Raw genomic sequence first — 14,722 nt, forward strand, 5'->3', positions numbered from 1 at the left:
CCCATTCCAACCTAAAGTGGCCTGGTCTCAGTTATCTGATGAAACTTGCAAGCGATAATTTCATCATCGCTTGCGGCTGGGATTGGCATCGTCCCCGACTCCTCCTGATGTCGAGGGTAAATGGGCAAGGTTTAGGACTGTGACTCATGCAGCTGCAATGGCTGCTTTGGGTATGCGGGTCAGACCTCCCCAGAGACCCTGGCTGACAGAGGAGGTGTTCAGGATGGTAGAGAAAAAGCGACAGGCCCACTGTCATCGGCTACAGAATCACACGTCAGAGAATGAGGAGACTTACCGCAGCCTTCGCTCGGAGGTTCGGAGAGCCGTAAGGCGCTGCAAGGATGGGTGGTGGTCGCGGGTTGCTGAGGAGATGGAATCTGCCTCAGTGGCCCGTGATCACAAATCTCTATTTAACTCCATCAAAAAAGTAATCTGCAGCGCCACACCTATTACCATCATTAGGGGAAAAAACGGTGACCCAATCTCCGACCCCCAGGAACAGGTTTGCAGATTTGCTGAGCATTTCTGTAAGGTCCTGGGGGAGGGAAAATCCCTCAGCCAGGAAAACATCGTGGCACAAAGTGAGGATGACCCTGCTGAGGCTGCGGTGTCTCAAATATTGGAAGAAGTCACCCCCTGTGAGTGGCTGGCGGAGGTGCCATCTGTTGAGGAAGTACTGAAGGCGATCCGGAGTCTGAGACCAGGAAAGGCTGCGAGCAGAGATGATCTCCAAAGCGAAATGCTAAGGGAGGGCGGCGTTTGTGCACAGACTGCCCTATATGACATCATAACAACAGTCTGGACCACTGGACGGGTTATGCAGGATTGGAAGGATGCCCTGGTGGTCCCCCTTTTCAAGAAGGGGGACCGCAAGACTGTAACAACTACAGAGGCATCTCACTCCTCAGTGTGCCGGGAAAGGTCCTGTCAAGGATTATTCAACATCGCCTTGCCAGGCACGCTGAGGAGAGGCTTGTGGAGCACCAATGCGGTTTCAGGAAAGGGCGGTCCTGCACAGATGCCATATTTTCTGTCCGTCTGCTACAGCAGAGATGTAGGGAAATCCAACAAGACCTACATCTCTGCTTTATTGACCTTGTCAAGGCCTATGATACCATCAGTAGGCCTGAGCTCTGGGTTGTTCTTCGTGCTTTTGGAGTACCTGACCCTCTGCTCATGATCATTAAGGACCTTCATGATGGTGAGCGGGCCCGGGTAAAACTACGTGGCCGGGAGTCAGAGCCATTCCCTGTACACCTTGGGGTGCGACAGGGATGTCCTCTGGCTTCCACATTATTTAACATCTATTTTGACTACGTAGTTCGTGAAGCCTTCAATAGCTGTTCCGGGGGAATCTCCATATGGTACAGATATAATGGGAGGCTGATCGATGCCCGGGTGCAGTCAAGGGATGGCTCCCTATTGCTCAACCACGTTATGTATGCTGATGATTTGGTAATAGCTGCTCATTCAGAGGAGGAGTTGGAGATGCTGCTGCTGAGACTGGAGCGTGCCACTAAGAGGTGGGGCCTTACCATCAGCCCCACCAAAACTAAGCACCTGCCTGGGTATTTTGTACCATCGGACACTCCACCCCCACAACTCCCAATCGGTGATGGGGCAGTTGTGGAGAGAGTGGAGAGTTTCCCATACCTGGGCAGTGTGCTTATGACTGGCTCCAGTTTAACAGCAGAGGTCTCACTCCGAATCAGTCGAGCGGCAATATCTTTTCATCGGTTGCGTAGCGCTGTGTGGAAGCTACCTGGTCTGTTGCTCCGCACTAAGCTTCTGGTCTTCTTGGCCACGGTCATTCCCTCCCTTCTCTACACTTGCGAAACGTGGACCCCCCTAATGGAACATCTTCGCCGGTTAGAAACATTTAGGCTGGCTTGCCTACGATCCATCCTGGGTTTTACCAGACTGGATTGTGTGAAGAGCTCACAAATCCTTGAAAGATCTGGGCAAGGTCCCATCGGTGAGCTCCTCCGGCGGGGAAGGCTGCGATGGCTGGGTCATGTAGCCCGCATGCCCAGCCACTGCATGCCGAAACAGCTTTTGTTCGGCCGGATTGAGGGGGCTAAGCGGGCGCGGCACGGGCTAGAGAAGAGATGGAGTGATGTGGTACAGGAGGACGTGGAGCTGAGTGGACTTGCCGATGACTGGTACCAGGGGTGTCAAGATCGGCCTCTGTGGAGGAGGCTCGTGAAGGACGCTACTGGGCAGTTGGAGGCAGTCGCCCTCCAACAACAACGGAGGGCGGAGGAGCGACGCTCACAACAACGAGCGGAGCGCCAGGTGGCTAAAGCACAGCAGGTTGGCACAGTAGGGGGCACAGGTGGTGCATCAGCCAGTCATCTCAGTCAGTCGACCCGTGGCACCTGGGTCTGCCCCGTGACCTCCTGCCAGCGGGCGTTCGACACTTCACGTGCAAGCGTCGTGGTGACGTCACCGCCACTTAGTGGCGATTGGCGGTTATTGTTGTTGATGTGTGTGTGTGCACGTGTGTGCACGTGTGTGTGTACACGTGTGTGTGCACGTGTGTGTGCACGTGTGTGTACACGTGTGTGCACGTGTGTGTGTGTGCACGTGTGTGTGTGCACGTGTGTGTGTGTACACGTGTGTGTGTGTACACGTGTGTGTGTGTGCACGTGTGTGTGTGTTGGTGGCGCAATGCTTAGGGCGCTGTGCTACGAAAGCGGAGACCCAATTTCGATTCCCGCTCACGGCCAACACCCAGGTGACAATTATCTGAACAGATCCAGGGCCTCCCCCTAAGTCGACTCGGCTTCGAATGAGTAGCTGGTGCGCTGTGTAAACATCGCCACTGGGGAGACAAAGTCGGCCGTGCGTGGTGCTGGCCACCCACCCCCTCGCGTGCCGTGCCGGCCTTCGTAGATGCTCGCTAACAGCACTTGCCCCAACAGTCTGTTAAGGTTACACGGGGGATCTTTGTCTTTGTGTGCTGCGGAGCGGTGGTGCAATGGTTGTCGCGCTGCGCCGCGAACCCGGCGAGCCGAGTTCGATTCCCGCTCGCGACCACCAACCCCCCAGTGACCAGTCCTGGACCTCCCGGAGGTCGACTCAGCCTCAACTCAGTTGACCACAGCACTTGCGACCACACCTTCGAACAGCCAACGCAACAGGCGTGATTATTCGCACTCCACACACATCACACCCCACATATAGGGTGTGTGGCCGCCCATCTGGTAAACCGTTTTCCGAATCGGTTACCGGTTCAGACAGTGAGGATTCCGGTGTTAAAACGAAAAGTGCTCGCTGACGAGCGCGTCGATTTGATTGTTTGTTGTTATCGTTGTTGTTGTTACGACAAACCAGGAACGTGCGCTTGGTTCCAATATAGCGATCCGTATTTGGCCTACTTTTTAACGCAGACAGGAGGCGTTGCAAGAGGCGAGGGGGGAGGGGAGAGACTTCACCCCACAGCGCACGGCACCACGGTTCAATTGCTCGGCATGTCTCTTATGTTATGCAAAACCGGTAACCGTTTTATTTCATTTGGTTATTATTCAGACGATTTTGTTTTTGTGAAATGATGTGAACAACCCCGATAGAGGACATAAACACAACGAAGATCCCCCGTATAGCCTTAACAGACTGTAGGTAGCAAGTGCTGTTAGCGAGCACCTATAGTTCCATTTTCATAGTTCCATTTATTTGGTATAGCCCTGTGAGCCATTCGGCTCTTGAATCGGGTGCAACCGCGACAAACAAAAACAAAAACATGAACAAGAAAAACATCTTAAAGTGATTATGTGACTGTGCAAACAGAAAATCCAGGAAAAAAAACATCAAAATATTCCTGAAAAAGCACCGTACACCAACGCTGTGTGCAAAAATCCCAGTGGGATGCAAGTCAAACAACAACAACCACAAGATAACTAAGATTAAGGCCATCAGTCTAACTCCGTACTACAATAAACAAAAACATGGCCAAACCAAAAAGGCGTTTTCGAAATCACCAAAATAAAGCCATAAATGCAATGTAACAGTGATCATCGGGACTGTGACCGAATTTTTAACAATAAACTACATAAATAACATGTACCACAAAACCCTGTAGCCATAGCTGGCTGCATGAGTCACTCCACAACAACAGGAACATCAGTCGGAGTATCACATTTTTCAATGCACCTTTAAGATCAGCACACTAAATCAAAATACAGTTAATACTTTGCAGCGGTCATCCTGAGCGAAACATTTTATTTTATTTTCGGCCATTGAATAGCAGTGGCAGCTAGGGGTGCACAACTCCTCTAGAGCAGTTTTGAGTGCAATTTATTGGCAATAGCATTCCAGACCCTGGGGGGGCATCAATAGCAAAGGCCCTTCCTCCGGTTTTTGTGCGGCAATAGGGAATGTGAAGCTGGTAAATGAGCAAAGACCTGAGGTCAAATTTGTTCTTTGAAACAGAGAGGAGATCCAGCAGATAGTCTGCGGATTTTTTTGCAAGTACATCGTGAATAAATAAGATCTGGTGCACAAGCCGTCGAACATTAATATATGTTAAGTTTGACCCAATGTAGAGATCACAGTGGTGAGTCCTATATGGGCAGTTCAATGTAAAAATCTTAAGGCCGAGTGATAGATGGAATCAAGCTTCTTCAGTACATTTCTTGGGGCTGATTTATAGACGATATCACAGTAATCAAGTAGAGGCAGTATGGTAGCTTTTATCAATTCCAAACGGAAAATAGGGGGGAAGCAGTGCTTGTGTCGATACAGAAAACCAATTTTTATTTTTGTCTTTTTACCAATATAGTCAATGTGATCTTAAAAATTCAGTTTTGAATCCAGGATGACCCCAAGATACTTATAGATCTTGACTTGCTCTATTTGATAATTATTAAGGAATATAATTGGGGGAAAATAACTTCCTGCTTTAGTCCCGGTGAGAAGCATAGCACCTTGGTTTTGGAGGTATTCAGGACTAGTTTAAGAGCAACTAGCTGATGTTGTAGTTTGTCGAAATCACCCTGGAGCTGAGCAATCATGTCATCCGGAGAGCAGTCAGCAGTAATCAGTATCGTGTCATCTGAAAAAAGATTTTACCTGGAATGATCCAGGTCAGTGCCTAAGTCATTGATATAAAGAGAGAACAAGAGGGGGCCGAGGATGGAACCCTGTGGAACCCCTTTTGTTATCTTAACACTGTTTCACCTCCAACCATCTATGAATACAGTTTGGGTGCGAGAAAAGAGGTATTTTTTAAACCATTTTACTGTGTTTTCGGAAAAACCGAGGCAACTTAGTTTACTAAGCAGGGTGTTGTGGTCTACTATATCAAAAGCTTTGGACAGGTCAAGAAAAAGACAGGCACAGTACTGCTTATTATCAAGGCTACTGGAAATTTGATTCAGAGAGTCTAATGCAGCAGATGTTGTGCTGTATATTTTTCGGAACCCAGATTGTTTTAGGTGTAGTGCTAATTTGGTAGTAGATTGTTGGTCGACAGGAAACTGCTAATTTGGTAGTTCAATAATTTTTCAAAAATTTTCATCAATGGGGACAAAATTGAGATAGGTCGGTAGTTATTGGGATCATCTTTAGGGCCCTCTTTGTGAAGTGGACGGACATAGGAATGTTTCCACTCTAGAGGAACTGATGCTTCTTTGATGGACAGGTTGAAAATATGGGCTATAGGTTTGTATATTAAGTGACCAACAGTTAGTAGAGCAAAGACGGGAAAACTATCTGCTCTGGTAGAGGAAGACCCTTTGAGGTAGGACAGTTGTTTCAGAACATTACTTTCGTGGATTGGCTGGAAACTAAATTCGTTTAATGTTTGGACAGGGGTGTAGGAATTTGCATGAGCAGGGGTGACTCCCAATGCATTATCAAAAAGATTACCAGCTTCAGAAAAATGAAGGTTAAAATTGTCAACTATTTTTTGGGGATCTGTAAAATATTCCCCATTTCGGTTAAGCTCAACGGGCAGATTGCCTGTTTTGGATGCCTTTTCTATACATTTCATTGTTTTCCAAAAAATCCTGGCATTTCCATGTGATTCCAGGAGAGTGGAGGAAAAGTAGGCATTTTTTGCATGCCGTAATTTTATGACGCATCTATTCCTTAAAATCCTGTATTCCAGCCAGTCATTGACCAAATTACTTTTCTGAGCACATGCCCAAGCATTGTCCCTAGTTTTCATGAGCTTTGTAATCAAAGGATCATACCATGGTGGGCGGTTGCCTTTAGTTTTAAATCTAACCAACGGAGCATGTTTGTTAAGAATTTGGAGAAACGTGTACCTGAAAGTCTCCCAAGCCGTAGTCAGGTTGGGGATATCACAGACCTTGTCAATACCCGAGTGAAGCACATCATTAGTAAATGCCTGAGTGCTGAAGTGTCTCATAGAGTGCTTCTCAACAATTTTAGGGGGGGCTTTGGGCTGGCTGATGATCTCACCCCAAAAATGAAGGAGTGATCACTAAGGTTATTACCCAGAACACCAGTCAGTGCGAAATTGTGAGGGGCATTTGTCAATAGGACGTCAAGCAGAGATGACTGTCCCGGATTTTTAGGTTGGGTCTTGTGGGGACATTTATTAATTGAAACAGGTTAAATTCATCTGTAAAATTTGTGGCCACGGCCGGCGGGTTTAGCCAATTCCAATTTAGATCACCCACTAAAACTATTTCACCTTTAGGGAGGCCCCCAAAAAGCTCTCTCAGTGCAGATTCAGCTTCAACATCCTTCCCACTAGGCGGTCTATAGCAGCACACTACCAATATCTGTTGATTATTTGGGAGAGTTATTCTGAGAGCCAAACCTTCAAAGCAACATTTTTTAAACAAGGAGTGAGCTGGTGAACATGCAATAGTATTATAGATGGCAATTCCACCTTTTTTAGATCCTTGGTCAAGCCGAAAAAGTTGTAGTTGTCAATCGTGATCTGCAAGTCATTGACGGCAGGAGTGAGAAATGTTTCTGTTAGGCGAAAAATGTCCGGGTCAAGATTTGCCACTTCTAGTTTTAGTTGACTTAATTTAATCACAAGCCCTCTGATGTTGACATGTAGAACACCAACACCTTTTCTGCCAGAAAAATCGACAGAATTAGACGAGTTCTTTACATTTGGGCCAGGATGAAGCTCAATACCACCCAGAAATAAGAAAAGTAGAATTAAGTTTGCACAAGTATTTCCTGTGAAAGGATGAAGAGCGGCGACACGTGCACACAAACAAATACGTGTATACACACACGTGTTTACACACACACGTGTATACACACGTGTTTACACACACGTGTCTACACACACACACGTGTTTATACACACACGTGTTTACACACACACGTGTTTACACACACGTGTTTACACACACACGTGTATACACACACGTGTTTATACACACACGTGTTTACACACACGTGTACATGCACACGTGTATACAAAAGACAACGACAAAGATCCCCCGTATAGCCTTCACAGACTGTAGTGGCAAGTGCTGTTAGCGAGCACCTATGAAGGCCTGAACGGTACACGAGGGGGTGGGTGGCCAGCACCACGCCCGACCGCCTTTGTCTCCCCAGTGGCGATGTTTTCACGCACCGCACCACGTACTCATTTGAGGCCGAGTCGACCTAGGGGAGGCCCATGACCGGTTCAGATAATCGTCACATGGTAGTGGCCGTGAGCGGGAATCGAACCCGGGGTATCCGGGTTCATAGCGCAGCGTGGCGCTAACCACTAGACCACCGCTCCCCCCCCCCACACACACAGGTGTGTGTGTGTGTGTACACGTGTACACACACACACACACGTGTACACACACACACGCCCTCGCCACACCCAATGCGACTCCTATTTAACCTCGAGCTCTTCCCTGGATCTCCATCTGCAAGTGACCATCAGTCATCTCTGTGCACCATCGTAAAGCGTCCCAACCACACCTGCACCATGGTAAGCCAGGCGGGCGTCGCGAGCGCTGTTCACAATCGATCTCGATTTCAAGGTTTCGTGACTGAAAGGAATCCATACTCGTTGGTTATTTCGGTAAAGTCATCACGTGGGTAGAAGTCAAATAAAATCGTCTGTGATTTTTTTTTATTTTTTACTTAATACCGACGTTACTTTGTTAACAATCCTCACCGATGTTTTTACTCCGGACGGGGGAAAGCATTCATAGAGATTGATTGTCGTTGCACAGTAAGACTGTGTACTACCACTGTGATCAACCACTGTGTACAACCACTGTGTATTACCACTGTGTACTAGTACTGTGTACCACTTCTGCTGTGTACTAGTACTGTGTACTACTTCTGCTGTGTAATACTACCGTGTACTGCTACTGCTTACCACTGTGTACTCCTACTCCTGTGTACTACTCCTGTGTACGACCACTCACCGTCATCACATGAACCAACATTTCCCAGCGTTGTGCGCACGATGCCCTGGTGTACGCGATGCACGTTCGTGCCTTGAACTTCTTTCCCACCGTGCGATGATACCGACGATGGGCAGTAACGGAACGATGTCAAAGTTCGCCACCACGGTGGTGATCAAGTGGATTACAATGATCACGATAAACGAGAGGGAGAGCGGGGGAGGGGGTGAGAGAACACGGTAGCGATGGAGAGGGACAATGATGTTTGATGATGATGATGATGTTGGTGATGTTGTTGATGATGTTGGTGATGTTGGTGATGTTGGTGATGTTGGTGGATATAACGGTGCTGTCTTGTTGCCTCTAGGAAGAAGCTGACCTCCGCAAAGCCTTCAAGGCTATCGACAAGGTAACAACGCTTTCGGTCACTGTCACCACCATCCCGTGCACCACCACCCGCTGCACCATCATCACCACCCCCCTGCACGACCACCACCACCCCCTGCACCACCACCCCCCTGCACCACCACCACCACCACCACCACCTCCCCCTGCACCACCACCACCCCCCTGCACCACCACCACCCCCCTGCACCACCACCACCCCCCTGCACCACCACCACCACCCCACACCACCACCACCACCCCCCACGTGTGGCGGCGACTGTGAGCTGCGACCTTCCGTTTCACTGAATGCCACGCGGAGTCGTGGAGTTGCGTGGCCTGTAGCTGCTGTGAGGCTGCGTGAATCTCTGTGGAACGCCTGCGGGCAGTGTTCGTGATAGGGGAGCGGCAGTGCCGGATGAAGCTAGTGCGGGACCTGTAGCACATGTTTTTTTTTTTAAAGGGGGCCATGAATAAATAAAAACACCTTAATATTAAAAGACACATTTTTTTTCTACTTGCATAGTAAAGTTAATTGTATTTTTTCATTTGCTATACAGCCAGATAATGCGACAAATCGCTAACCTTAAACACCCAGTCGTTCATAAAATTTGAAGGCGGTATAGTACTATAGTAATAGAGCAAGTGCAGAATCACCGGAACGGAATTGATACCTCGAAAGCATTTAGCGCGGGGGCCCTCGAAAGTGCGGGGCCCGTAGCTACTACTTATGTAGCTGCTACACTACTACACGTGTAGTAGCTACTACTTATGTAGCTGCTACACTACTACACGTGTAGTAGCTACTACACTACTACACGTGTAGTAGCTACTACTTATGTAGCTGCTACACTACTACACGTGTAGTAGCTACTACACTACTACACGTGTAGTAGCTACTACTTATGTAGCTGCTACACTACTACACGTGTAGTAGCTACTACACTACTACACGTGTAGTAGCTACTACTTATGTAGCTGCTACACTACTACACGTGTAGTAGCTACTACACTACTACACGTGTAGTAGCTACTACACTACTACAGGTGTAGTAGCTACTACACTACTACACGTGTAGTAGCTACTACTTATGTAGCTGCTACACTACTACACGTGTAGTAGCTACTACACTACTACACGTGTAGTAGCTACTACTTATGTAGCTGCTACACTACTACACGTGTAGTAGCTACTACTTATGTAGCTGCTACACTACTACACGTGTAGTAGCTACTACTTATGTAGCTGCTTGTGCTACGAGGATAATCCGGCACTGGCGGTCAGTGTTCATGATAGAATAGCAGTGGCGAGCGCGCTGCGCTACGAACCCCAGTTCGATTCCCGCCCAAGGGCCATCAACCACCGCCAGCGACGATTGTCTGAACCGGTTCTGGGCATCCCCTAGGTCGACTCAGCCTCAAATGAGTAGCCCCCAGCGCGGTGCCGTGGCCGGCCTTCGTAGGTGCCGCTACTCGCGAGCAGCACTTGCCCCGGGAGGCTATACGGGGTGGTGGTGGTGGTGGGTGTGGGTGCGGTCTTCGTGCTGAACGGGCGATCCGGCCGCGCGTGTCCGTGCGCAGGATCAGTCGGGCAAGCTGTCCGCGGTGGAGCTTCAGGAGGCCCTGAAGAGCATCGGCCATGAGATTCCCCTGGACCAGGTGAAGAAGATCGTGGCGTCCATCGACAAGTCCGGCGACGGACAGATAGACATCAACGGTGAGCAGGCCACGCACACCAGAACTTCTCCTCGGCCTGCTGTAACAATGAATAATGATGATCCATAATAGAGGTTTTTTTTTTGGGGGGGGGGGGTGGTTAGATAACGTAATTATATAAATGTGTCGTTAAACCCGCCACCACCCGACACAGCCAACTAGTAAGGGTTGTGACGTAAACAGAACGTGGTCAATTCGTCACTAGTTCAGCACACCGGTGTGTTGGAGAGCCAAGCCACGGATGACACACACACACACAAACAAACCAGGAAAAAACCCCACCACTTAGCAAATAAACACAAACCACGCAAAAAAATAGATGAATACACAAATAACGAGAGAGGTATAAGAAGAGAATAATATTATTACACGTTGCCCCAATCATCACGGCCCCACTCCCAGGAGGGATCCAAGTTTTGATGGACATCCGATAGAGAGAACCAAATAAATACATCTTGATAGCTCATCGGTTTCCTCCAGTAGAGACGCAATATTCTGATGCTCAAGCTATCAAACAAACACGCGTGCTCACGCACAGTAGGCCTATATCGAGTTACAAGGAAGCCGAGAGCTGTCGGCCTTTGTTTTAAATGAAACGATGTTATTATATTTGTCTCATTGCCAATTGTGTTGTCCGCGTGTACACACGCAAAGATCCACTCTCACCCCGTGTAGCCTTAACCAGACTGTTGGGGGAAGTGCTGTTAAGCGAGTAGCACCTGCGAAGGCCGGCACGGTACACGAGGGGGTGTGGCCAGCATCGCGTCCGGGCCGCCTTTGTCTCCCCAGTAACGATGTTTACACACCGCGCCCCCTCCTTAACCTCCTTCCACTCCTCGCCACCTCTTCTCCATCGCCCATCCTCTGTCTGTCCCCCTCCCCTCGCCCCTCCACCTCTTCCCATCCCTCCCCCCAACCCATTCGTGATCGCTACGCGGCCACCCATTCTTCAACTCTTGCAGTCCGTCCGCGTGTCATCTAAATAATTCTCGTGTCTCGGCTGACCTTTTCTAAACTACGTTAAGCGCCAGCCCTGGGCAATAGGCGCATGTCTCTCAACATGAACATATACATTACAGAATAAGATTTAACAAAACGAAATCCGTCTCACCGATGATCACTGTCGCTCATCCTCCTTCTCGACGCAGAATTCATCGGTGCCTTCAAGAAAAAGTGATCGACGCCATCACCGACACCACCGCCGCCACCACCGCCACCACCGACCACGAGCCCAAGGGACAATTCGGAGTTTTCGTTTCTCAACTTCTCACTTCGGCCAATCAACGATGGCGATCGTCATCCGGACACGCCGTTGATTTTTTATTTTCAACAACAACAACAAAACAATCGATTTGTGATTCTCCACTCTTAAACGATTGTTGATTGATTAGGTTGATGGCACAAATTACGAATAATGATAATAGCAAATAATTAAATTGTTTGATTCAAGGAAGCCGCACAAATGTGTACCTTACATTTAAATGTGGGATTAAGTGAACAACATATATCTGGTGTGTTTCCAGCTGCGCAGTGCTCAGCACCGTGCGTCATGGCCACTATTTTTAATCCCGAGTTTAACTGAAATCGTACGCAACAAACAAACAACGTGAAGCTTTACACGTCCCCGCAAATAATCCCTACCGGGAGATCAACACGGCGCCCTCGCCGGGTTAAAGGTCACTCAAATTTGAACATCTGAGCGGCCTTGTGTGGTGTCCCAGGAGTGGAAAAATAAAAACAACAACAACAATCTACATCCTGTGCTGCTACGGCACTGTTGCAATAACAAATAAAGCGGTTGAGGTCGTTTCGAGGTTGGCTGTGCGCGTGTCCGAATACTCCTCGCCTTTTGGTGTCACCACTTGTGGAATAAAGCGAGAGAAAGCCCGCGAGGATCGCGTGGAAATCTGTTTCTTTTGTCTGCATTGAACGGCTCGCAGACGGTGATTGCTCAGAGAGATGGAGCCGTAATGCGTGACAGATATCTCAAGGTGAGCGGAAACATTGATATGCGGATCTCCGTAGCAAAAACAAACGACATCTCCCAGGTATCAAGATGGGCATAATTGTATACTTAATGTATGTATAAGAATATAAGAAGAGGTTCTGCCCTTTCTGGCAATAAAACAGTTGTGTTAAGGTGTTCAAACACCAAACAAAAAATTCCTCTTGCTAGGAATCAAGTTTGCATTCACCGCACACATGTTTGTGGTGAACATGCAAATAAAACCACGCTCTGGTGGTATACGATGGTGCATTGTCTTTGAAACTGATTGGTCCACACCAGAGACAGCTTTCTTTAGAGCCTAGTCTCAAAAAGTGTGAGACCAGAGGACGCCAAAAGGTGAACAGCACAGAGACAATGCCACCATACAGGTGTTAAGATGTTCAAACACCAAAACAAGATCCCTTTGGGACCGTCCATAAATGACGTCACGCACCTAGGGCGGGGGGGGGGGTCAGACATTTGTGACGATGTGTGATGAGGGGGTGGGGGGGGGTTGAGAAATGTGACGTCACATCAAAATGCGCAACGTTAAATAAATATAAACAACACGTTCTACTTCATTAAATATACTTTTTCATAAATGTTTTGTCCTACAACATCAAGAGTGCAGCGCCACATTACATACGCACTACAATTACAATAGTTTAAAGCGATTTGAAGCATGTGTTTTTTGGGGGGATGGGGGCCTCAGAGCTTTGTGACGTCATATTTAAGGGGGGGCTGACTTTTTGTGACGCCGTGTGACGAGGGGAGGGCGGGGGGAAATCGTCCAAAATCGCGTGACATCATTTATGGACAGCCCCTTTTGCCAGGAATCATCTTACTGCATTAACCACACACAGTATTTGTGGTGAACTTGCAAACAACCCCACGGCTCTGGTAGTATATGACGCATTGTCTTTGAAACCGGATGGCCTACACGAGAGAGACAGCCTCCTTCGTGGCCTAGTCTCACCACCAGTGTTAGACCAGAGAACAGCGCCGAAGGGCGAACAGCACAGAGGCAATGCGGAGCGTCAGATGACTTCTAGCTCGGGTTCACGAGCAGAGAGAGTGAGAGAGAGAGTTGTAGTCTGGCTCTACGGAAAACATTTGACAACTCGCCAACAGGACACACGACCTCACACCGGCGCATACGACTACAACAGGAACCGACCTTCGCAAATAAGTGGCGGAGACGTCACCAACGGCGCTTGGTACCAGGCTAGGTGCACCTTGAGGCCACGCGAAGTGTCGAAAGGCTCGCTGCTGGCAGGAGGTCGCGGGACAGACCCTGCAGGTGCTATTACGGATTGACTGAGATGACTGCCAGATGCACCAACTGTGCTCCCCACTGTGCCACAAAGGCGAACAGCACAAAAGACAATGGACTGTCAGGGCATGTATAGCTCGGGGTGAGAAGCTACTGTGGGGGCTACCGTCCCCCGCCATCACCGTATTGTCGGGACCATTGCTCTCCGACTCCCCCGTAACACTCGTCCCACTACCCCCCGGGCTGCTCTGTGGGGTCCGGGCTACCGACCCCCAATTGACGCAGTGGTCTGTGTTTACGCCCGCGGTGCGCGTTGCCGTTCAGAGGCGGCGTGCCGCTGTAAGCGCGCTCGCCAGTAAAATCTCCGTCCCGCCCGTAAACAAACAGGCGGCGGCGCGTGTTTCCCTCCCACCCGCGCTCCACGTGTTCCGATAATAACAAACACGCCCCCTACCCTCTGCCCAGCCCCGTACACCAATCGCACGCGAGGGGGTTGGAGCCGAGTGATGGGCGGGCGGGATTTTTGCCGTGCGCGCGCCGCTGATTGGAGAGGGTCGCTCAGCTCTGAGTGGACGGGCACCCGCTCAAACAGTCGCGCGAATGCGCGCGCGCTCGGCGCTTTAACTCGCTACTCCGCGATTAGACGATTGTGCGGGTGCGTGACCGCGACACAGCCACCCAGGTACGCGATCGCTAAGCACTGTTGTGAGCGATATCACGGGTACGCGAGCACTGGGCACCACCGAAAGTCGCCACATATGCCCGTACGCGCCGCGCAGTACCGCACACAATTGCACGGGTGCGCGATCGCAACGCCGTCACACCGGTATGCGAGCGCTACGCGCTACTGTAAACAATCGTGCGGGCACGTAAACACCGCACGCTTCGTCTCGAGGTGAACAGCCGCGCATACACGTAGACATCCAGCACACTCTGCCCTCCACTTCACGCTCCCAAAAGACCACACAACACAGTTTTATCCCCCCACTAGCGATTTTACTTACCCCGAGTAACCAA

General features: G+C 49.4%; 1 protein-coding gene across 1 annotated transcript; it reads left to right on the top strand.

Annotated features, from left to right (window-relative positions):
* Positions 1-7,774: 7,774 nt before the first annotated feature.
* On the top strand, positions 7,775-12,337 carry LOC116955399 (calhepatin-like). The gene is made up of 4 exons (XM_032976462.2): positions 7,775-7,921; positions 8,713-8,754; positions 10,311-10,446; positions 11,594-12,337. Exons 1-4 carry the CDS (start codon positions 7,814-7,816, stop codon positions 11,620-11,622), a joined length of 315 nt encoding a protein of 104 aa, XP_032832353.1. The 5' UTR covers positions 7,775-7,813; the 3' UTR covers positions 11,623-12,337.
* The last annotated feature ends 2,385 nt before the right edge of the window (positions 12,338-14,722 follow it).

Source organism: Petromyzon marinus, chromosome 59, assembly GCF_048934315.1.
Source record: "Petromyzon marinus isolate PM22_M1 ecotype Great Lakes invasive population chromosome 59, UKy_Petmar_22M1.pri1.0, whole genome shotgun sequence".
In the NCBI taxonomy this organism is placed as follows: Eukaryota; Metazoa; Chordata; class Hyperoartia; order Petromyzontiformes; family Petromyzontidae; genus Petromyzon; species Petromyzon marinus.